Here is a 24,467-nt window from a genome sequence, read left to right as displayed (position 1 = left end):
ACCTTTTGCCTTTGAACAGGCAAAGACAACGATTGTTCTTCCTGTGTCAAGTATGAGCTTACAGTGGGGGGTCTCTGAAATATTTCCACAGGTCGCCTGAACTGGTGGGCTAACGTTGATCCCAGCTGCCAAAGGCTACTTCCTTTGGCGACGACAGGCGACGGGAACTGCCTGCTTCATGCTGCCTCCCTGGGTAAGACCTCAAAACAATTCATGGTGAAGTGAATAACAGTCGTGACTGATCAGTTTTTGACACTTGGGTATCAACAGATGCAGAGAAGTTTTGCAGGCACAACTTCCAACCGCTCACTTGATTTTTATCTCCTCCCTTAACAGCATAGCATGTTATAAAGGACATAAAGAGGGGTCATCAAAGGAGAGAAATAAAACTTGCTACATTTCAGAGAGGGAGATGATCTAAGAACAGGAATAGGAGTCAGGAACTTGACTTCCAATCCTAGATTTGTAGTTTTGGGCACATCCCTTCAGCTCTCTGTGCCTCCATTTTCCACCTGCTTGACAGGAGGGTGACACAACTAAAGTTTGAAAGGCCCTGTGTAAGTGTGTGTGTTATTCCCTTCTTGAAAACCTACATAGTCCAGAATAACCTAGGATGGGGCAGTGAATTCTGGTTTGTGCACCTGTCTGCCTTTTTCTGAACCCACCCCTAGAAGAGATTTATTCTTTCCCCAACAGCGTTAGTCCTTTCAGGATGATGCAAACTAAGCCTGTCTTTCATTTTTAATGGGCTTGGGGTTTTTTCAGTCAAAGGATTTGTATTGTCAGAGTAATGAGGTAGATATGCAGCTGTGGGGAAGTTATGGGTGATTCTCTGAACTGGTGTTTCCATGAAAGACTGAACTAAGAGCAGAAGGGAATAAAAAGTTCCTATAGTGCCAACATCCCTAATTGAGAAGGATTATTTCTTTTTTTTTTTTTAATTTTTTTTAAAAGCGAAGCATGTAGCATTTCCCCACTTTGTCCTAGTCCCATTATTTTAAAACTCCTGGTTCTCCCCACCCCACCGCAGTGTCTCTATCTTTAGACATGGATTTCTGAACGAAATGTATGAAGGGTAAAATATGTTCTCCCACTATGAAAGTAGTTTTTTGGTAGTAAATGAATATTCTTAGCATTGTTTAGAACAGGGGTGGGCAAACCATGGCCCGGGTGCCTCATCTGGCCCTCCAGACATTTTAATCCGGCCCTCGAGCTCCAGCTGGGGAGCGGGGTCAAGGGCTTGCCCCGCTCTGCACAGCTCCCAGAAGCAGCGGCTTGTTCCCCCCTTTGGCTCCTAAGCGTAGGAACAGCCAAGGGTTCTCTGCACTCTGCCCCTGCCCCAAGCGCCTCCCCCGCAGCTCCCATTGGCCAGGAACCCTGGCCAAAGGGAGCTGCAGGGGCGGCACCTGCGGACAGGGCAGCGCGCAGAGCTGCCTGGCCACGCCTCCACATAGGAGCCAGAGGGGGGACATGCCGCTGCTTCTGGGAGCTGCTTGAGGTAAGCACTGCCCAGAGCCTGCACCTCTGACTCCCTCCTGCACCAGCCATGATCCCCGTCCCACCCTCCAAACCCCTCGGTTGTAGTCCAGAGCACCCTTCTGCACTCCAAGCCCCTCATCCCCAGCCCCACCCCAGAGCCCACACCCCCAACTGGAGCCCTCACCCCTCCTGCACCCCAATCCCCAGCCCCAGCCTGGACTCCTCTTTGCTGGCTCCACCCCAGAGGCCTCATCCCCTTCCGCACCCCAATTTCGTGAGCATTCATGGCCCGCCATACAATTTCCATACCCAGATCTGGCCCTCGGGCCAAAAATTTTGCCCACCCCTGGTTTAGAAAATAGTAATGTTATGTTGAAATAATGTAGCTTGAGGTTTATAGTCAATCTTGCATAAAAATCACAGTGTTCAATATTTTATCACCGTTGTGGTGAGACTCAGATCTCAGGATAAGATTGTCTGGACTTGATATGTGGCATGAACCGTGCCTGCCACCAAGGTTTGCAAAAGCAAGCTGCTGAAGGCTTCTTTGGACTAGGTTAATGGTTATGACTTCCATAACTTCCAGAGAATAGGTGATATCTCCATAGGGCCAAATTAGCTGCAATTTAATAGCGGTGAACTGCTTTTGAAATTGTGGGCTTTCAGATTGGGGTGGGACAAGCTAATAAAAATAGTGAAGGAGAGAGCATGGGTAATAGAGAACAGTAAATGTTTTGCATCCCAAGTCATTGGCTTCAGCGGACCAAAGGGACTTCAATGCTGGGGAGTTGTATAAACAGGGGACCCTCTTCTGCTTTAGGGTAGCTTATCCTCTGGTTTTAATCTATTTTATGCAGAGAGAAAAGGATAGTCTAGTGGTATAGGAACCTAGCCTGGGCCTTTGGAGATCCAGGTTCAATTCCTGCTCTGTCCCAGACTTCCTGTGTGGTCCTGGGCAGCTCACATAGTCTCGCAATGCCTCTGTTCTCCATCTGCAAGATGAAGCTAATAGCAAGAATGCTGTGAGGATAAGGACGTTAAAGATTGTGAGGTGCTCAGATTCTCCAGATAAGCACCTAAGATATCAGAAGCTTGAGAATACTTGTCTCTAGCCTTCCCTCTGGCAAAGCTTACTGTATCTGCCAGGGGAATTTAAAGTAGCAGAACCACCCATTCCTTCCCCACACATGGGATGCTGCCTCCTGGACTGGGACCATTTTAGAAGCCCAAGTTTTAGTCCCCAGTGATCTAATCTCCTGAATGTTGCTATAATATTCTGACTTCAGTGAAGTCAACAGAAGTGGAGTATTTCCTATATGGGACTGGTGCCGTTCATAAGTAGTGAAGCCAGCCTGCCTCATGTAAATAGATGTTATCCTGGCCCCTTGATTGATTTCAAGTAATTTATGGACACAATACTTTACTATCATTGATGAGTTTTTTGGTATTTTAAATTAAAAGTGGCAACTTTAACTCGAACGTCCGTATTTGTGTGCTACAGAAAAATTCTGTACAGCTGTTGTGTTGTGGATAAGCTAGGGGCTTGGGGTCAGGATTCCTGGGTTCCATTCCTAACTTTGTCACTGACTCTCTTGAGATGTCCTTAGGCAAGTCACTTTATCTACCTGCCTTGGTTTCCCCATCTGTAAAATGGGGATACAGTAGAACCTCAGTGTTACGAACACCAGAGTTACGAACTGACTGGTCAACCACACATCTCCTTTGGAACCAGAAATATGCAGTCAGGCAGCAGCAGAGACCAAAAAAAAAAAAGCAAATACAGTACAGTGTTAAATGTAAACGGCTAAAACGGAAAATTAAAAAAAAGATTTGACAAGGTAAGGAAACTTTCTGTGCTTGTTTCGTTTAAATTAAGATAGTTAAAAGCAGCATTTTTCTTCTGCATAGTAAAGTTTCAAAGCTGTATTACGTCAATATTCAGTTGTGAACTTTTGAAAGAACAACCATCACCTTTTATTCAGAGTTACGAACAACCTCCAGTCCCGAGGCGTTCGTACCTCTGAGGTTCTACTGCACTTCCCTACTTCACAGGGCTGTTGTAAGGCTTTAGTGAGACACATCTTCAGAAGGCAGAGGCTGGAGAAAGGCCAGCGGCTATTAATACTTTTTCCTTCCCCTCCTCCCCCATGTAGGTATGTGGGGTTTCCACGATCGAGATCTCATGCTTCGCAAATCGCTTTATACCTTAATGGATAAAGGTGTGGAAAGGGAAGCCCTCAAGCGGCGGTGGCGATGGCAGCAAACACAGCAGAACAAAGAGGTAGGAGAAGGAATTAAGACTGAGTTCTTAGTTATGACTCGAGGAGGCATGTCCAGACACAATTTTAGATGGTTCTGGGAGCTGCTTCCTCTTCTGGGGAAAGCTTTGCTTTTTAAACATTTAATGTGAATTTTGGGCAAATCCATAATGCACAGTGAATTGGCTCGCTCCGAAGGGAAGTAGCCATCCATTTTCAGTACAGTTGTGAAACTTTTAAAGAGATTCTTTTCATATGGTAACGATGTTCTGTTAACTTATAGCTGTGTTAGCAGTATTGGTGTACGTTGTTGTTCCTGATGTGTTAGGTTCCCAAGTGAGATCCAGTGTAAATAGGATAATACAACGTGACTGTGAAAACTCATACTTCCCCATATTGTTAAATTATGATTTGCTGCAGCCATTCCTACTGTGCCTCCATTAGGGATCACATCCTGTCACTACCAACAAAACAGTTCTTTCAGAGAAAAGAAATGCATCATACTCTGTGTAGGCTTCTCTTGTGATAAGATCAGAGACACACTTCTCAGTCGGAGCGCTGTGTGGACTTTACCACCAAAAAAGGAAATTCACACTCTCACCACATTAAAAGACCATTACAGTTGTGACACTAGCCCAGGAAAGCAAGGACGTATGTTTGTCAGGGTGGAAAGTTACCAGATGTCCTTGAGTAGCTAGTTAGAATACCATTGTGTTTTAGGTGCTAAAGAACACGGTACGTTTTCCTTAGAGCTGTTTGATTCTTTTAAAAGGTCATTAGTAAATAAGACTTTAAGATTAATATTTCCCGCTTTAGAAAGAGAACCATCCTTGTTAAAACTGAATATTTAAAAACACAAATTGACTTTTCATCATTTAATGTTAAAAGCATAGGTTTTAGCACCTCATCAGTCTGTGGCATCTGAGTGCTGTCTCCAGCTGTAGACGGCCAATAAAGCACAATTATCCTGTGTGCTTTAATGACCTCTAGTGTTATGAAAGACAGGCTTGTGCTAGTCTCTTTGTTTGGAAGATCTGTCTGACCGTTCGCCTGGTGACTGACTGACATTCCAGAGTTCAGGTGATGGCTGCCACCAGTTCTTATGTTCATGAGTAAAAGCCCTAGTAGAATTGGGGAAGCATGTTATCCAACAAGCAAAAACATTCTTTGGGTGTAGAGTAAGATACTAAAATAGTGTTGGTATCTCTGAGTGGAGTGACTTCATTTCAGTGAAAGTGGAGCATCCCGTTGGAAATATTAAAGGTGCAGTTGAATTGTTGACTTGTAAATTGGGGTTTGGATTAAAAAAGATTAGTGGTGCAAACTCCCCCCTATCCCCAAATAAGCTCACTGTAATGAGATGTACATTGTAGATGCACAGTGAATTGTGCCGATCTGCACAATTTAAGCTCTTCCCCCTCTTTACATGCTTAGATCAACTGTGAAATACTTCACAGTGTTGACGATTAAATGATATCATCGTTATACTTCTGAGTGAACACCTCCCCGAGACCAGCAGGGGCGGACATCGCTGCATTGGTTCCTCTTGGTTCACATTTTGAATGATTTCAGAAGACTAGTGATTTAATTTTCTAAAACTGAAGCTCCGATTCTGGAGCACAAGATAGCAGAGAGGTGTGAATACACCATGCTCCCATGCAGTCCCCCATTCCAGTCCTGGGAAATTGGATTTCTGAAATCTGATTTAGTAAGTTTGGCATAACGTCTTGTGTAGTCTAACTTCAAAATCAGTCTGACTTCTTTTTTTGTGTTTTGTTTGGCGATGTGATAGTTTCTGGTACTTTTTACCTTAAATTGTCCCTCTTTGTGGGCATGTTGGATGTTAACATAGCAACATACGAGCTTCAGCCAAGAGGGCTGGTTGAAGATTCCTTATTCCCAAAATGAACAGGAGTACTTGTGGCACCTTAGAGACTAACAAATTTATTAGAGCATAAGCTTTCGTGGACTACAGCCCACTTCTTTGGATGCATACAGAGTGGCATAAATATTGAGGATATATATATATATATATATATAAAAAAAATCTCTAATAAATTTGTTAGTCTCTAAGGTGCCACAAGTACTCCTGTTCTTTTTGTGGATACAGACTAACACGGCTGCTACTCTGAAACCTATTCCCAAAATATAACTCTTACTGAATGATATAATTCTGAAAACCACAGCTAAAGAAAACGTAGTCAAGATGGCACCTGTGTAATGCCATTCGCCAATAATCTTTTTAGATTATCAGCTTTTCAGGGCAAGGATTGTGCTTTCATATGTGTTTTGGCCAACAGGGCACCAATCTCTTTTGGAAGACCCCATGATATTTCAGAATCGTGCTGTATATCATGTGAGACCAATCGGTGCTCATAACTGAAATGAAATGAATAAATGAAAGCACTAGAGTAGTGTGTGCAGACTAAAATGAAAGTGGGACTGAAAATGTAAACTCAGTTTAATGGTAACACCTTGAAGAATCAATAATATCTGAAAATCATGTGGGACCTTTCTGGACACTTTGCTGCTGGCTTTCTTGTTCAGTAGGAAGGGAAGGTAAATTGCTTTCTAAAGCAAAACCTGCATGTCTGCTAATCCAGTTATAATTTCCTGCTACCTTCTCTCATCGATAGTTTAGGCAATCCTTTATGCTTAGAATCAAGATGCCTCTGGTGTAATTTGGGGATATTTAAGTTTTATTCCAATTCTCTGGCTTTAAATATTGGTTCATATTTCCAGTGCATCAGAAACGTATTATCTTTCACGTGAACGGTAGATTCTGATTCTAACCATATTACGTGTTCAGGTTACTTGGTATACCTCCAGATCATATCACTGTATACTCTTTTGCATGAAATCTATCGTTAGCCTTTGCAAAATTCTGTAGAGAAATCGATGCTGGGGCAAATGAAAGCAGCTTGCTTCAGCGAGTTGGTAAACCCTTATTCTGTGTGGGTTTTTTGTTTTTTGTTTAGTCTGGCCTTGTTTACACAGAAGAGGAGTGGCAAAAGGAATGGAATGAGCTAATCAAACTTGCATCCAGTGAGCCCCGCATGCATTATGGTACAAACGGAGGCAACTGTGGAGGGTAGGTAGAAGACAGCTGTGTAAAGATGACAGATGCCACAGGGGGTTGGCGGCCCAGTCAGATAATTCAGTAGTCTTTTGTTTTTCTTTTCCCCCTGAGATGCCCTCAGTTCAAAAACAAAATAGTTTAGTGGTCTCGTAAAACTCACTGGACACCATCGGTGCGTGACTTGCAGTAATTACTTGTGGGGAGCTCAGGACTGGGACCAGAAGGTGCTGCAGGCGCATCCCTCCTTAAACGGTGAACTTTTGGGGCAAGGGGTCATCTTTTTATGGTGTGTATGTACAGGGCCGAGCACAATGGTCCATGATGGGGAGCCTCTTCAGTGCTACTAGCAGCAGTGCCTCTCTGTGTAGTCTGGTTCTAGCCAGCGCTTTGTCTCACTAAAACTTACTCAAATGCATCTGACACAGTGGGTATTCACCCACGAAAGCTTATGCTCCAACACGTCTGTTAGTCTATAAGGTGCCACAGGACTCTGTTGCTTTTTACAGATCCAGACTAACATGGCTACCCCCGATACTTCACAAATACTAGCGAAGGGCTTGTCTGTACAAACATTTAGTCCGCAGCAAGCTGGGGTATGAATCTACGGTGTGTTAATGCCCATCAGCAGGGTCTGCACAGACAGGCTGCGGCAGGCTAGAGCAGGTAGATTGACACCCCAGCTTGCCATGAATGAATTGTTTATGTAGGTGAGCCCTAAATCTAAAATATTTATTTATCCTCACTCATGAGTAAGGCCCAGATGAATTAGCTGATGCCCTCTAGTGTTTGTACAATTCTTATTTATTGTCTGACCTCTCAGCCAGATGGCAGACTAAAGTAAAAATAGCCACACACCAAGTTTAACAAAGAAGAGGAAAGAAATTTAATCTTCTACGTATTTGTGTTCCTAAAGATTAATGTCTCTGCAAAGGCTACCATGAAATCCTTGTTATGTTCTGATGGTGGAGCACGCTTTCTCTCCACAGAACACACATTTAAGGAGGCGTGTTTCTCTAGTTTAGAGGGATCTTGTTGGCTCACAACTCGTGTTTGTGTAACCTTGTCCCAGTTCTGCATGGGAACACTGGGGCTTCAGAATGAGCACTGCAGCACCAGACGTGTTGATGCTCCAGCTGGCAGGGAAGTTCGTCAGCACTACAGCCCTCTAACTGGTTTAGGGATTGGCTGTCTGCCTCCATTTCCCATCTGAAAAACAGGAATAATCGCCACCTTTGAGATCCTTAGGATGAAAGGCCCTTTAGAAGTGCCACGTCTTAGTATTATTGGAGATGAGTCATTGTCTCGTCGTTTGGATTTGGATCCATACTGGCCCAAAGTTCAAATCGGTTTAGTCGCTGCTTGCCCCATCTCTGATCTAATATAATAATATATGGAGATAGTTCTATCTCTTAGAACTGGAAGGGACCTCGAAAGGTCATTGAGTGCAGCCCCCTGCCTTCACTAGCAGGACCAAGTACTGATTTTTGCCCCAGATCCCTAAGTGGCCCCCTCAAGGATTGAACACTCAACCCTGGGTTTAGCAGGCCAATGCTCAAACCACTGAGCTATTCCTCCCCCCATCTGATATTAATATGAGCTATGCGGATGCTTGATATACACTTTGTTCAGAGTCTGTTTGTAAAGCAAGCGATTTAAAGGTGAAAGAGGTGAAGGGCTGATCACATTTCTCCATTATTTCCAAAGTGTTGACAGCTCTGAAGAGCCAGTATACGAGAGCCTGGAGGAATTCCATGTCTTTGTTCTTGCCCATGTGCTGAAGAGGCCTATTGTAGTAGTGGCAGACACTATGCTGCGAGACTCTGGGGGAGAAGGTAAGTTCCACAGATTTGCAGTCCCCTTCGCTCCACTGCCAAGCTGCTTTTATTAATTCAAATGTATGTGGTGCAATTTAGTGGAATGCTTCCTTCCTCCCTTCACTCAGTTCCACAGGGGTTTTTTGTACCTTGAAATTGACAAGGAGAAAAGATGCATTGCGCTGGCTCTGGGTTATGCAGAGCTGCCGCAGTGAACCAGTTTGGTTCCGATGGAAGCTCTAAGGCATACCACAAACACCTTATAATGTGAGGTCTCAAAGAAGGCATTGAGACAGCATGTACGTGATGTTATTTTCCAAATTCTTTGCCCCCATGTACTCCTGTGCAGAAGGGAAATTCCACTCCCCGTGAAGATAATTTTCCACTAGCAGACTTTTTAATTTCCTGTCAGAAAAGATGAATCAATTACCGATCTCGTGTGTATAAGTTTTGGGTGTTTGTGGAAGAGAAAAGAAGGGTGCGTAGATAAATTTAATTCCGCAATTGTGCACCTCTGATTGTTTTTATCCTTTCTAATGTGGTGGTGTCTGTTACCTCCTCCCCGGTAAAATAATTTAGATAGATGGATCTAATGTGAAGGTGAAAGTTGAGGTGAAACAAGTTGGCTCGGTCTGTCACAGGTTTCAATACAAATGGTTCTTAATAACCTATTCTGAAAAATGATGCAGTATAAATTCTTTTCAGCATTTGCTCCTATACCATTTGGAGGCATTTATCTGCCCCTGGAGGTTCCAGCCAACAAATGTCATCGCTCTCCTTTGGTATTGGCATATGATCAAGCCCATTTTTCTGCACTAGTATCCATGGAGCAGAAGGAACCCACAAAAGATCAAGGTACCTCATAAGGTTTCTGATTTTTGATTTTCACCAATTAACGGCCCAATACAAAAAAAGTCTGTTTTTTTTGTTTTTGTTTTGTTTTAAATCCAGTAGACACAGGAGAAACACTGGAAATGGTTACTTGTGTCAAAAGGCTTGTCTTCATGGAACAGTCATGTGGACCATGGGGTGGGGGTGATTTCTAGAGAGCACTAGTGTATTGCATGTTAATTGGTCCATGTAGACCCTGCTGGTGCGCATTAAAGGTTCCCTAGTGCGTTTTTAATGTGGTACTGTTTGAAACAGTATTATGTTAAAGCACACTAGGGAATGTTGTGAACAGATTACTCAGTACAGTATATACAAAGAGCCCTGGAAAAAAACTAATTTTTAGACGTCTACGTAGAACTCAAAAATTGCTTAAAACACGCCTCCACCATCCCCAAATTAAATTAATAAACCCTGAAAGACAGGATCTCTGTTTATCGAACAAGACCGGTGACTTTAAGTCATGAGCAATAAGGCTGCCTGGTGGCCAGTCTAAGAGATGCTACAGATCCCAGGCCGTGGGCATGTTTTGGCATTGCACAAGCTACCCTCAAAATTGACACCCTCCTCAGTAGTCAGTCAAAGGCTGAGCCAGAGAGACACTGAATCACTCTGACTGCTAAAGGTGACCCTCCCAGGGATAGGGTCTGGACACTGGCGGGCTGGGTGATATGAAGGAAGCTTATTTTGTCCTACTGTGTAGATAAACATTTGGCTTCACCCTCCAGAGCTTTTCACTAATACTCTCTTCGCTTTCCAAAGAAAACGATGTCCCGTAGAAATAGTAAACGGTGATTTGCCGTTTCTGCTCCCCACGACCTCTGTCCGCTTCCACTTTGTTGGCCAGGCCTTTGTCCTTTCTGGCCCTAAACAAGCTGCCGTTCCTCTTTCCATCACAGCGGTGATCCCTCTGACTGACTCTGAACACAAACTGCTTCCTGTGCACTTTGCTGTGGATCCTGGGAAAGAATGGGAGTGGGACAGAGATGACACTGATAATGTCAAACTAGCAAGGTGAGTTCTCAGCTGGAAATCAAACTGCCTGACTGCAGCTGCTCTGTCGCCTAGCATCCCCCAGCTAATAACTGAAACTTTAATTACTAGCGTCTTGTTTCAAACTTGTGCTTGGTGTGTGAAAATCATCAATAGAGATGTAGCAGCCCTTTTTTCAAATGCTATCAATTATTGTAAGGCCGTGAGACTGTGGGGAGAAGTATTTAAGATCAAAGTACTTAAGGTAGGCGCAGGTTTATGTAGGTTATATGGAACATGTAACCTCTCTGAAGTTATAGATCTAGAGCTGGTAGAAAATTTTCTAGCAATGTATTTTCAAGGGCCAATTGCCTTTTGACCAAATAGACATTTTTGTGAAAAATGGCTTTTGACTGAAAACAACAGTCATATTTTTGTGGAGGGAAATGCTTATTTCCCAACCAGCTGTATTTAGATTTTTTTCTGTGATACCCGTTTCAGGAATAAGTGCACATCATGTACGAAATGACTGGCCTTTTAACATTAATACAAAAATAATCCTGTATGCCAAATGAATACAGAAAAATATTTTTGAATTTGGCCACATTTCACATGCAGTAATTTAATTTTACATAATTACAGTACAAAAGTTTCTGATACTAAGGGTATGTCTTCACTATGATTTTATCGCGTCTAGTCTAGACGTGATAAATCGATCCCCGAGCGCTCTCCCGTTGACTCCTGTACTCCCTCTCGGCGAGAGGCACAGGCAGAGTTGACGGGGGAGAGGCAGCAGTCGACTCACTACGGTGAAGACACCACGGTAAGTCCAGCTAAGTACGTCGACTTCAGCTACGTTATTCATGTAGCTGAAGTCGCGTAACTTAGATCGACTACCCCCCAGTGTAGACCAGGCCTAAGAATCTCATTGAGGACCTTGGAAGCTTATAGAAAACTCAATGACACTAGTTAACTTTCTACAGCTCAGTCTTGTGTCTATTCTTGCACAGGCTTAAACAAGCCTTATTTTATTCAGTTCCAGAACTTCAAATGGGTTTATTTTTAAAGGCCCCTCTGCTGGACAAAATTAACTAACCTTTTGGTCTTTAAGACCCTTTAAGTGTGGTCAAGTGTCTTAACATTTTACAGTCTCGTAAATTTCAGCCAGTTAAAGGATAGAGCTCTCCTGAATAATTGAAGGCACGATGTATTTGTTCTTTGACTTTGCACGTGCATGTTTGCTGTAACCTAATCCTTGCTTCCTCAGGATCTCTTAAGTGATTTGTTAATTTCATAGGAATTTATCCCCTGGTATGCCAAAGAACAACATAACTCCCCTTTCTGTGTAGGCAGGAACAGAGCCATGATATGTCTGCGTGCTACTAAGGTTGAGTTAGAATGCTGGATGATGCTCAAATTTCTCTTGTATTGCTGCTGTCTCTTAAAGGGACACCGACGATAGAAATCAGTATGCAGCAAATGTATGTGACCACTTCACTTTTTCAGCTTCAGTTAACTGAGATCATTGTGGCCAATATTAAGCTATTTTCTTTTATGGAAAGAATATGTAGCATTTGTTTGTTTCACGTTATGTAAAATCAGAAAAATGTAAATGATTTCCAAAGAGACGAGAAAATTGTTGCCTTTTTTTGTTGATAAAAACTGTTGATAAAACTAAAGTTTTTAGCGCGTGGTCAGTTTTCCTTTCTGGTTCTCAGGCACTAGTTTTGTCCAAGTTTCTGCAACTGCAGAAGAATCTGAATTTAAAAAGTTCAGTGAAATAACTTTTACAAATCTAGTGTGAACAGAAGTGTTTTTCAGAAATTCCTTTTACACAAACCCTGAATATGGAGCTTAAATTAAGCTGATTTTTCCAGTTAACTTTTTACATAAATGCTAGTCGTATAAGGAGGAAATTCATATTAAAAAAAGTGCAGGTATCACTCCAAAACAGTGGTTCTCAAACTTTTATGCTGGTGACCCCTTTCACATAGCATACCTCTGAGTGCGACCCCCCCCCAAATAAATTACGAACACTTTTTATATATTAAACACCACTATAAATGCTGGAGGCAAAGAGGGGTTGTGGGTAGAGGATGACAGCTCGCGTCCCCCCAGGTAATAACGTCACAACCCCCTGAGGGGTCCCAACCCCCAGTTTGAGAACTTCAAAATATCTTTTGATCCAGTTATTACATTATAAAAATTAGACAGCAAGTTTTAATAGAAGAAAAAGGCAATTGAAATGTAATTAAATCTCCATATATGGAAAATAGAACCCCAGTTACTAAAATGATCCTGGATTGTTACTTTGTTTCATATCTTTTTTTTTTCAGTGTGACATTATCGTTGGAAGCAAAACTACATTTGCTGCACAGTTACATGAATGTTAAATGGATCACCTTGCCCTGTGAAATGCAGGTAAAGAAACAGGAAATATTTTTTACTCCTTTGAACACAGTCCTGCTTCCTTCCCACAGAGGACTAGACAGGGGATGGACGTTTGCGTTCATTCTTGTACATTTCTTTAACCTGCCATTAGAAGGCCTGGCTGTCCTTGTTTTGCTCAGAAAGAGCAGAGAAATGCCGTGCAGATGGACCTCTTGGATTCTGTGCACACTTTAGTAATAGTTTACGTTAAATGTTAAAGATCTCAATACACAGAGCCGATAATTCAACCTACTGCACTACAGGAATAGCTCAGTGGTTTGAGCATTGGCCTGCTAAACCCAGGGTTGTGAGTTCAATCCTCAAGGGGGCCATTTAGGGATCAGGGGCAAAAATCTGGGGATTGGCCCTGCTTTGAGCAGGGGATTGGACTAGATGACCTCCTGAGGTCCCTTCCAACCCTGATATTCTATGTTCTGTACACTGCTGGAGCTGGACACTTGCTTTCCAGCAACCAGAAAGTGAATCAAGATATTAAGGTGATACAGCTGTAACTTCAGGGCCTTAAACCTTAAGGGATCATATGTAGTGTTCTGAATACTTTAGCATACTTCGGAAATCCCCATGCTGTCATCTCACCAAGTCACAACAGCTGCATTAGCAGTGAAAACATGGCTTAGATTCTTCCAGGTTCATAGATATTATTTTTTTAAAAGGAAGTTGTGGGGTTGGTAATTCAGGACCTGGAATGACTCCTCCAAATTCCGTGTGAACTGTTAAATTTCAATTTGGATCATTTCCAAGAACAAGATGCTGCCATGGTATGGTCTGTATGGAAAAAGCTCAAATGACTGCATTTAAAAGTAATGGTTTTCCTTCTGTCCCCATTTCCCCCCCCCTTCACCCCCTTCCCTCTCCCCCATAGATTGTCCACAATACTTGTGAGTCTAAATCCTCACCTGCCATGATGGCTCCAGGTCATTACAAGTAAATGACATTAGTGAACTATGGGGGTATAGTGCCCCCTAGTGAAATGGGCCGCAGGTCTGAGCTTGAGCAATATCTACCATTTTATTGTGGTGTCTTTTTGATTGTGTCAAGTATCAGGGGGTAGCCGTGTTAGTCTGGATCTGTAAAAAGCGACAGAGTCCTGTGGCACCAGACTAACAGAAGTATTGGAGCATAAGCTTTCGTGGGTGAATACCCACTTTGTCAGATGCATGTGGCGATTCTTGATGGTGGTTACTACTTCCAGAATCCCGGCATTCAAACGGCTGCTCCTGTGTCCCATACAGACACACTCTAAAGAAACACCCCACTATACTCCCGGATTGTTTTATTAGGTGGGCTACATACATTCCTGCATTTGTCCATTGTGGTGACCTTCCTTGCAGCCCATGAGGGCTATTTCCAGAACGCATCCAAAATAGCTTTTGTAGCTGGCCAGCAGGAGAGAGGTCACCTGGTAGAGCGCACTGACACTTCCAGTTAAGGTCTTGCTTTCCCCCATTTAAATCTTGCACTAAGTCGCTGCATCTGCGGAGCCTACTTGGTAAATGTAACGTTAGGGCTGTATTTTAACTGGGCAGGGGCCTGCAGACAGTGATGTACGTGCAGCCTTGAGACTCGGCATGCCCCTCTGCGGCTCCTGTCTGTGGCTTTTGGGGGAGCCAGCGTTGGTGTGGAAAAGGCTCCCCCTGGTGCATGTTTAGGCCTTTCTTGTGAGCACCTGTGTGCTGCATCCACTCAGAATTTGGCCTGAAGACCTAACTGCTGAACTAATTGGCTTTCTCTAATGGTTGCTTTCTTTCTCCTTAGGCCCCGCTAGCCCAGCCAGAATCCCCTACTGCTTCTGCCGGAGATGATGCCCGCTCAGCGGCGGAATCCGGGGAGTCGGACAAGGAATCCGTCTGCAGCAGTACCACCAGCAACGGTGGCAGTAAGAGCAGTAAGGACAAGCCGAAGAGAGACCGAGAGAAGGACAAAGACAAGGAGAAAGAGAAGAAACGGGCCGACTCGGTTGCTAATAAGCTGGGCAGCTTTGGCAAGACTTTGGGAAGTAAGCTAAAAAAGAACATGGGCGGCTTGATGCACAGTAAAACCGTCAAAGGAGGCGTGAGCAACGGGCAGGGGGAAACCTTGGAGAAGAAGAAGAAAGGATCCTTAAAGTCGAGGAAAGGCAGCAAAGAAGAAACTTCCCAAGGGGATTTGTCGGTCTCTGCTGAGAAAACCTGCCCAGGCCAAGTGACCGCAGAGAAGCAGCCGGATCCCTATAAATACAGCAATGACGTGAAGCTTGGCTTGAGCATCCTACGAGCCGCCATGCAGGGCGAGCGGAAATTTATCTTCGCTGGCCACCTCAAGACCAGCCACCGGCACCAGTACCAGGAAGAGATGATCGAGAGGTACCTTTCCGATGCCGAGGAGCGCTTCTTGGCCGAGCAGAAGCAAAAGGAGGCGGAGAAGAAGGCCTTTGCAAACGGCGCCACAGCCAAGAAGCTGGAGCCGGAGGTTAATCTTCACAAAAGCGAGGATGTGCTTCTGAATCCATCCTACCCCCAGTTGGCTCCTAGTTACAGCATCCAGACCTCGGAGCAGGCCATAGGAGCTAAAATGACAGCTTTTCCTTCCAGCTACTCAGGGGTCTTTACCATTCCCCGGCCCGCTGTGGTCAACTGTGTAGAAGGCGCACATCCCCCCAGCTATCAAGATACCCGGAGGCAGGTAGCAGGTGGGTCCTGCAGCACCCTTCCTCCGTATGCTACCTTACCCAGACATTGCACTCAGGGGCGTCCTCACCCATACCAAACCAGCCCTTCCCACCTGGGAAGGTTCTCCCCAACCGAGATGGATGTACCCCCAAATTACCCCGTCGAGTACGACGACCCTCCCTGCGCGCCCCCCCACAGCAACGGCTCCCGGGAAACCCTAGAGCAGGACAGCTTGCCGAAGGGAGCAAACGGGGACAAAAGCAAAAGCCGAATACTTTATAACGTTCAGCAGACCAAATGCAAGCAGCCGAACTGCAGTTTTTACGGGCATCCGGAAACTGGGAATTTCTGCTCCTGCTGTTACAAAGAGGAACTGAAACGCAAAGAAAGGGAACGAGAAGCACTAATACACAGGTTTTGAAGACTTTGGCTCGCGCTGACATTTGGACCCATGAAGTATGGGGAATGCAATAATCTTTTTTTCCATGCTCCTCTCTCCCTCTTCATAGGAGGGTGGGGATGGCTGGCTGGCTGGGGTGGCAAATGTGATTCCACTACTGTGTTATAGTGGGGATCCATTTAAAAGGAGGCGGGGGGAAAAAAACAAACCTTTCCTTCCAGGAGACTCTGAAAGAGAGAGGGGGATGCTATCGAACAGGTTTCTTCTGGCAAAGGGTGACTAAGATTAGCAAGCCCCTGTAGGAGGCATGGTTGGGTCAGAGCACATGATGAAGCAGGGAGTAAGACCCCAGGTTCTTAAAATGATCAAATCAACAAGACCAAAGCTTTAAGTGAAGGCACGTGGAGAATACCATGACTGTGTCCTTTTAGTTGGATTCCAACTTAAACTAATTTAAAATCGCTTTTCAGAGGAGTTAGCAAAACAACCCAGCAATTTTAGTTGAAATATCCTGGACCTTTTTAATAAGAGATTTTAACATGGTTTTTATTCTTTGCTGGTACTGAAAAGAATTGAAAGTTGGAAATGGACCGTTTCAGTGTAGTGGCTCTGAGGGGGGCCCTCTCCTCAAGACCCATCTCCATCCGATGTCTTCTGAGCGTGCCTCTTAGCAGCAGGTTCAGGACTCTAACCTTTAGATGGGCTTGACTATATTTTTTAAATTTTATTTTTAAACTTTTTGTGGGGGTGGGAGGGCGGCAATACCAGGTGTTTGCGTTTTCTTACAGAAGTACTGTGCAAAACCGTTCTGTTACTGATACAGTCAAACCTACTTAGTAAGAATCAATGTGAAAATGAAGTTGGTGTCTCCACCCAGCAATAACCATCAGTGTGGAGAAGTAGAAGTAGAAAGGACGTGTCAAGCGCCCTGCAGCGCTGGAAGCTAAATCTATACCAGTTGGCTGCTATTTTAACACACGCACTCACGCTCTTTCTCTCTCTCTCTCTAACTTGGTTTTTCTACTTCAGCAAGTTGTTTCTATACTACCTCTGTTCTGCTGAATAGCATTAATTTGGCTCTATTTTGTTGAGCTATAGCTGACTTTTGAACAATGGGGAATAAAGATATTTTTTGATAACAGGGCTAAAGGAGCTGTAATAAGTAAAGCAGAGCTATGACTTAATTTTAAACACACTTTTATTACGTGGTCCACAACTTTCCCTCCCCATCTTCCCTGAGTCCCCTGCAGCATTAGGGTCGGCATAACTTTAGCACTGCAGTGTTTGCACAGACATTTGTAACTGTAGAACCCAAACTGGAGCTGTCCTTATTCCAGTCTTGTACAGAGCAGGGTCAAACATTTGAAATAAAATTTGAATCATAGTGATAAATTAAAAGCTTTACAACATTCCCTTTTTGGTTTAAGAAGGCGTAACTATGCAATTATTTTCCATTTTAAGTCTGCTCATCGTCCTTAACTTGGGGGGAGGGAAGGATCAGCAAAGAAGGTGAAAGTATACTTATACTGGAAAATGACCTTCGAGCCTTATTTTCATTTACACACAGGCTGTGTCTGAACACACAAGTTGCACCAGTTTAACATAAGTGTGTTTTAAAGGACTGATTGATGCCTCGTCTATAGGGAAAAGTTGTACCAGTTTAACTCAAGGTGTGCTTTTAAAATGGATGGACTCTCATCCAATTAGGAATCCGCTTAAGCTAAGCCGAAAGAAGCCGCTCTTAAACCAAAATAAGTGTCCATCCAGGAGTTTGCACTAGCGTAACTAAACTGATTTGTTAAACCAGTGTAACTTTCTTGCGTAGATAAGGTTTTATTTAAAATGGTGCTAACCCCCTGTGGATATTATTTTTGGCTGGAATGCCTTTTTTCTATTTAGCTTAAACTTCTTTCTAACTGAAGCTAGAATCAATCATAGATTGATGCCAAGTGACTGTTGATATGAGTGTCCACTCGGCCTCTTCCACTGGTTTCACTAAATTGATTTTAAATCACACCTTTAATTAAACTGGTGCTGCTTTGTGTTTAGACAATCAGAAGCCCCTGTACACAACTGTGGCAGCGTAAAAGGCCCTATAAGTAGAGTAACTAATTGACGGATCTCAATTTACACTGCCAGAGTGGTATTTCCAAGCGTGAGTGTAACAGAATAATGCCCCAGGTGTTTAGTTTGAGTGTTATATTCTCATCGTGTTTCCTGGCTGCCTTTTTCTTTCCCAGGAACCAAAACAGCAGCTCCACATTTCCTATGCTGATAAAACATCAGCCTTCCGTCTCGTATCCTTTTCTAAACAGGGATTCGTATCCCATGCTGGGCTGATTCCAATATGCTATCAGCATTGTTCCATCCAGACCAAACTGATGAAAGAACAATGGCTGTTCTCCCTGCTATCAGGTAAACGAGTCTGCAGCATGCTTCATGAGGATGATGTAAGCCAAGGGTTTTCAAAAGTGCCTAGTGATTTTTGGGCACCCAGCCAAGGCCTCGTTCTCAGAAGCCCTTTCTCAAAGTCAGACCCCTCTAAGGTGTCTGAAGTTGGGCCCCCCAAGACTTGAGACTCAAAAGCACTAGTTGCTTCAGAAAATCTTAGCCATACAGAGTAAATTGAAATTAACCAATCGGTTTTAAGGCAACTTCACTTATCTTGTAGGCTGACATCCACACACGCAATACTAGTTAAAAATAACAGACTAGCTAGGAAGATGCGAGCTACAAACACTGAATCAATTCACTCTTCTAAAAGAAATTCATTTGAAATCTCTTCAGCTTTTGCTACAAAGATTCACTGCTCTTACTTTATTCTTTTTAAAAACAGCTTAGCTGGGTGCTTTAATTCTCCAGTGGCAGCGTTCACTGACAGTATATTCTTATTAATGAAGTTTGACTGTATTGTCATCCCTCTCTGAAGACTGTTTGAACCCAGCTTGCTGTACTGTGGTGTGAATGTAAATCTGTACATAGTGGATTGGAGTCTGAAAGCGTGGAAGAGAAACACACAAAGTCAGACACTCATATGCCAGGATCCGATTGTTCAGTAGTTTGGCAAAGAGACGGTGGAAGTTTAGCAGGTGAAGGGCAAGTTTCCTCAAACGTTTGTTCTCCCATTTAACCCAGCTCTGCAATTTTTGCACAAGAACAACTCCCTTTGGAGCTGAGACTGCAGGATGGGGCCCTGACCACAGGCTGCTGTGTGTCGTCCGTTATTAGACAGAGGTTTCTGTAGGATCTTACCCTCGCAGTCAGTTTCTGGCATCTGCTTGTCTGCCATTTTTATTGCCGTTTAGGTCTAGTTCATAGCTTTTTTTTTAAATCAAAAAAGAAAAATTTGAACTTCAAACAAAGTTAAGTTTCCAATAAAAAAAAACTTGAAGTGTATTTTTTCTATAAACCACAAAGTTTCAACTATTACCCTGAGCAGAACTGATTCCAAAGCTTTCTTGCCTTAGCTATGTCATCATGAATTGACTAGAGAGGTATCAATTGAATTTCTTTAGAGCTGCTAGGATTTTTTCAGGTCATTTGTTTCCTTGTAGTGAAAGGTTTTTTTCTTTTGAAAAAGGGATGATTAAATATAAATTTTATATTTATTGAAAGACAGTATTAACCCTCAGTTTTCCTTTGCATAAACATACCGAATCAATTGCCCACCCAGCATTAAACTTCCTGTGGTGGGGCAGAGTATTTTACGGTACTTTATTTTTTTAAAGGGGGCGGGAGGGGTTGGGGGGTGGGAGGAAGGAAGAACAGCAGTGTGGACTCCAAAGCACCTTTGTTTTACAATGAGCACCAAACGCTCCGCTCTTCCAAGAACCAAACGGGAGGGGGCTTTTCCGGGGTCTGGGCTGGCCCGGCAGGATGCACACGCCCCAGAGGCAGAACAGGCTCCTGGAGGACTTGCGTAAGAGACGGAAAAAGGGGAGGATGCCATTTGATTTGGTCTTAAAACAAGTGCACTTAGTGGTGCAGTTGGAAGAAACGTTGCTTGCTGTCGAGACCTGGATATTCCGGTGTAGTCTCTTATTCTGCACTGTCCTGGCTCCTGAGAGAGACACTAGAGGCTTTTTTATAGGTTAAAATATTTAATGAACCATTAAAGAGCATTTTAACTGTGTGACACCTTTGTTTTACACTCCAGCTCGGTTGCAGGGGAAGCACCGTAGGATACATCGTTTATAGTATTTCACCTACTAGACTTTAATTCTACACGCCTTGCTGCATCATTTGATTTTAAAGAGCAACTTTTAGAGCCATGGATGGGATTTGCAGGCCTGGAGAATCTCCATAGAAAGGTTTGGCACATACCCTGGTTTTCACCAGTCATACGAGAAGTGACCTGAATTAATTCTTCAATTGCTTATTGACAAAACTTTTTTTTTTTTTTAATTTAAATATTGGGTTGGCAACTTTTACTCTAGTTGAAATGCACTGCTGTAATGAACACTAGATGGCGCTTTGTAATCAGTCTTATTACACGGTATACTTTCATTTATGCTACCGTAGATTTCACTGACCAATAAAAAAGAAAAGTTCAACTAACAGCCGCCGAGAAGCAGCCATGGCTGTTTTGTCTGCTTCTTTCTTGGATTGCTAAAACCAGCTCTGAGGGATGCAACTTTGCAACTACACAAACCAAACGGCCTGTGTGGGCGATTTATTGGTATTGCAGGAGAGCCCTAGTTATGCTTCAAAGAGTCCTGTGGCACCTTCTAGACTAACAGATGTATTGGAGCATAAGCTTTCTTGCCACAGGACTCTTTGTTGCTTTTTACAGATCCAGACTAACAGGGCTAGCCCTCTGAAACTAGTTATGCTTGGTGCTCTACAAACAGAACAAAAAGATGGTCCTCCTGACCCAAAGAGCTGACCGTGTGGAGGTCTGTCAACCTCTTGCATAAGAACATAAGGAAGGCCATGGTCTATCTAGCTCACTATATTGTCTTCTGACAGTGGCCAGTGCCAGAGGGAATGAACAGAAAAGGGCAATTATCGAGTGATCCACCATTTGTCGCCCACTCCCGGCTTCTGGCAGTCAGAGGTTTAGGGACACCCGGAGAATGGAGTTGAATCTCTGACCATCTTGGCTAAAAGCCATTGATGGACCTGTCCTCAACAAATCTATCTAATTCTTTTTGGAACCAAACTTCTCTTCAGAGGTCAAGTTTTCTAACCCTTTAGTCATTTTTGTTGCTCTGCTTTGGACTCTGTCCACATCTTTCCTAAAGTGTGGTGCCCAGAGTCCAAATTGTGTGGAATTTTCTCCCGGAATTTTCTCTTCGTGGCACTAACTTCTGTGAACAGAGGAAGGACACGGATTTAGATGTGTATCTGGTCCTTGCATGTCCCCTTGGCACCTTTTCAAACTTCCACCTTAACCAGTCTGGGCTACGCTGCTTTTGTATCCATTTTCTTCACTTTAGTTGTTGGCTCTTTTTAAGTATGTAATGTAGCATCCCATTTCTACTAGCTGGCAGTGCTGCTATAGGGTTGTGCTAAACGTCCAGTTTCCCTTTATTTGGGTAACAAATTTTGGTTATTCTACTAAAAACAAGCCAGGGAAAAGGCTTCCAATTGCCAGTACATAAATGGTTCTGTGCAGTTGTTTGAATTAAAAGGTTTTTTTGAACGTAAACCGTCCCCGGATGTGTTAGAAGCTTAACCACAGCAGTGCTAGCGCCGACACATAAGAACAAGAAGGTGAAACTGACTTCTCCATCCAAACTGAGAGGAATGCAGAAAAGTAAACCCTATAAATCTGGGAAAGGAGTCAATTTAAAAAAAAAAGTGTCAAAGATCTGAGGATGGCTTTAATGATGAGATAAAGATTTAAGGCTCTGAGTCCAAATAAATAAATAAATAAAAAGCACTTAAGTGCATCTTAACTTTAAATAATGCTTAAGTGCTTTGTTGACTTGGGTGTAAAATTAATTCCTTTGGCTCTCTCCTGTGTTCCAAAGCCCACTGAAATCAATTGATTTCCGCTCTGTGTAATGGGCTTTGAGTCAGGCCTGTAATAAGTAACCAGGGTAAATGGCCTCGGGTTTACCATGAGTTTCTTTAAGTGCTTTCAGATGACTGTTTGGAAAATCCACACTTTATCCTATTTTAGGTTTTTTTATTCTTTGTAGAGGATTGTCGACAATTGTGCTGGAATCTGCTACCAAGCTGGAATTGTGCCCCCTGTTAGTTGTGTTAAATTAGAAACACAGAGCATGAATAATGGAAGGTCTTCGTGGAATGCCAAGATTTCCTGCCCAAATCCTCCCACTTTTTCGGATGCTGATGTTACCTGCATGGAGCATGCTTAGATGCATTTGCTTAGCAGCGCATCTCTCGCTGTTTGCCAGTGACTCCTAACTTCCTGTTTTGCCTCCATACCTGGTATTGGTTTTACATTGTATGAATTAACAGTTTAGTAAATGAATCAAGTATATTGGTTTTCCAGTTGGTGTATCAAATAAGCCACCACTTTCCAGCATTCTCTGACCCCCTCATCCTGGATTAGCACTTTGGGATTATCCCATGATGTTTATCCCTAGATTGATTTATTTTTATTCTCACTGGTCGCTTTCTCACCCAGCTTTAAGACCGGAGAGGGATTGGCTTCAACCTGTTGCAGACACACGAGCAAAGGTCCTAAGCATCCCAGCGTACATCTACGCTGCAAAAAAACCAAATCAAACCCTGCGGCAGCAAGTCTCGGAGCTTGGGTCAGTTGACTTGGGCTTGCGCTGCTAAATATAGCAGTGTAGATGTCCCACGCCTGCTGGAGCCTGGGCTCTGAGAACCAGCAAGGTTGGGGAGGGGAGAGGGTCTCAGACCGTGGGTTCCAGCCCAAGCAGGAATGTCTACACTGCTTTTCAGTTGACCCAGGCTCTGAGACACTCTGCCATGGGTTCCTCCCCCACCTGTTCACTCATTTGTCATAACAGAAACCTGCCATGTATCAAAGCTACATCCTCTTGCTTTGTGGGGTCAGAGCTTCATGTTAACTGCTCTGTCCTTCTGGTTGGCTGCTTCTTTCTCAGCCCTCATGCGCTCGTGTGGTTGTCACACAGATGGCCAGAGAGAGTCCTGGTTACCTGACCATCACACTGCTCTGGTTGGATCAAGGACTCCTTGCTATTATATGTTCCTGACTAAACTTCTAGAGGCCCACAAAGTTTTTTTTTTTTCCACCCAGCCCAACATCTTTGACTGTTCCATGCATGCACCTCTAGCCACCCTCCCCTGCGCTGCTTATAGTGAATATTAATGATAGCATAATAGATACATTCCAGCTAAATCTGACCATAACTTAAACATCCTCAGCTCTGTGGCTTCTTCTTTCTCTGGATTCTACTTAGCCTCCAAAAGTGGGAAGTCCCCCAAATAGAGGATCTGGATTATTGCTAGTCATCCTTGCTTCCCATTGGTACCCTCCATCTAGCTTGACTTGATGGGCAAAAGTCCCAGCCTGTGCTGTGTCAAACAAACAGTTGTCAAGCACTGGTGTGCACCCTCCTCAAACCACGCTACCGACTCTCTCTGGGCGGTGAGGTAAAGCTATAGTGACTGTGCGTGACCATCGTTTTCCAAGCCTGAAAGTGGAGAGGTTGAAACATACTTACGCATCTTGTGTGTGTGAATTCTCCCCTGTTGAGATGCTGGATTTCAGTTTCTAGTGGCCGCAGGCAGACGTTTCAGCACAGCTGAGAGGATCGCAAACTGTCCCCTCATTTTTTTTTTCCAGCACAAACCATTTTTTTTAGCATCACTTCACTTCCTGTCCCCCGCACCCTCCGGTGCAAAAATAATCTTCTGAATTGATCCCTTTTTCTGAGGACTGGATGATATTAATATTATGGAACGCAGCATGGTTTCTTTCCATAGCTGTGAACTGAGTAAGCCTAAAAAAACAACACCTCCGCCCAATAATACCATTATAGCTGTAGAAAGTCAGACCCTGTAAAAGAGATTCAGCATCTGCTGTGTGCTCATGTATAAATACTGTCTTGTTTTTTCATTACACTTTGCACTGTGCTGATCTGGGTTTAGCATTTACTGTGAAATCCTTTTGAACTTCAGCATCTGAATTTAAGATACAATAGTCCAAACTGTAACATTCCAGTTTTCAACTCCGTGTGCAATTCATTGGAACTGTGGAACTCCTTGCCACAAGATATCAGCTAAGCCAAGAGCTTCACCAGATTTAAAACAGGACTGGACATTTATATAGCTAACAAGAATATCCAGATTGACCAGGGTAAATATACTGGTAGGGGTATATTTGGAAGGGATAATAAACCCTTATGTGTCAGGGCATATGTCAGTGGCTAACTACTGGGGGCTAGGAAGAAGCTTTCCTTGGGGGTAGGTTATCCTATAATTGCCTTCTATAGGTGTTTTACAGTTTCCTCTGAAGCAGCTGGTGTTGGCCACTCAGACACTGGACTAGATGAGGTAGTGCAGGTCTAGTGG

The 24,467-nt window shown here is 43.6% G+C and overlaps 1 protein-coding gene across 2 annotated transcripts in view; it reads left to right on the top strand.

Moving 5' to 3' along the window:
- Positions 1-19,714, top strand: part of OTUD7B (OTU deubiquitinase 7B) — a 71,566-nt gene extending 51,852 nt beyond the window's left edge. For both annotated transcript variants that reach the window (XM_054011297.1, XM_054011296.1), the window contains 8 exons: positions 92-193; positions 3,633-3,760; positions 6,716-6,828; positions 8,521-8,648; positions 9,336-9,485; positions 10,418-10,532; positions 12,827-12,911; positions 14,697-19,714. In XM_054011297.1, coding sequence (XP_053867272.1) covers positions 92-193; positions 3,633-3,760; positions 6,716-6,828; positions 8,521-8,648; positions 9,336-9,485; positions 10,418-10,532; positions 12,827-12,911; positions 14,697-16,010 — 2,135 coding nt within the window. In that variant the 3' untranslated portion in view covers positions 16,011-19,714. The remainder of the gene's footprint in view (positions 1-91; positions 194-3,632; positions 3,761-6,715; positions 6,829-8,520; positions 8,649-9,335; positions 9,486-10,417; positions 10,533-12,826; positions 12,912-14,696) is intronic.
- The last annotated feature ends 4,753 nt before the right edge of the window (positions 19,715-24,467 follow it).

Source organism: Malaclemys terrapin, chromosome 21, assembly GCF_027887155.1.
Source record: "Malaclemys terrapin pileata isolate rMalTer1 chromosome 21, rMalTer1.hap1, whole genome shotgun sequence".
Taxonomy (NCBI): Eukaryota; Metazoa; Chordata; order Testudines; family Emydidae; genus Malaclemys; species Malaclemys terrapin.
This window is presented reverse-complemented; position numbering and strand designations above follow the sequence as displayed.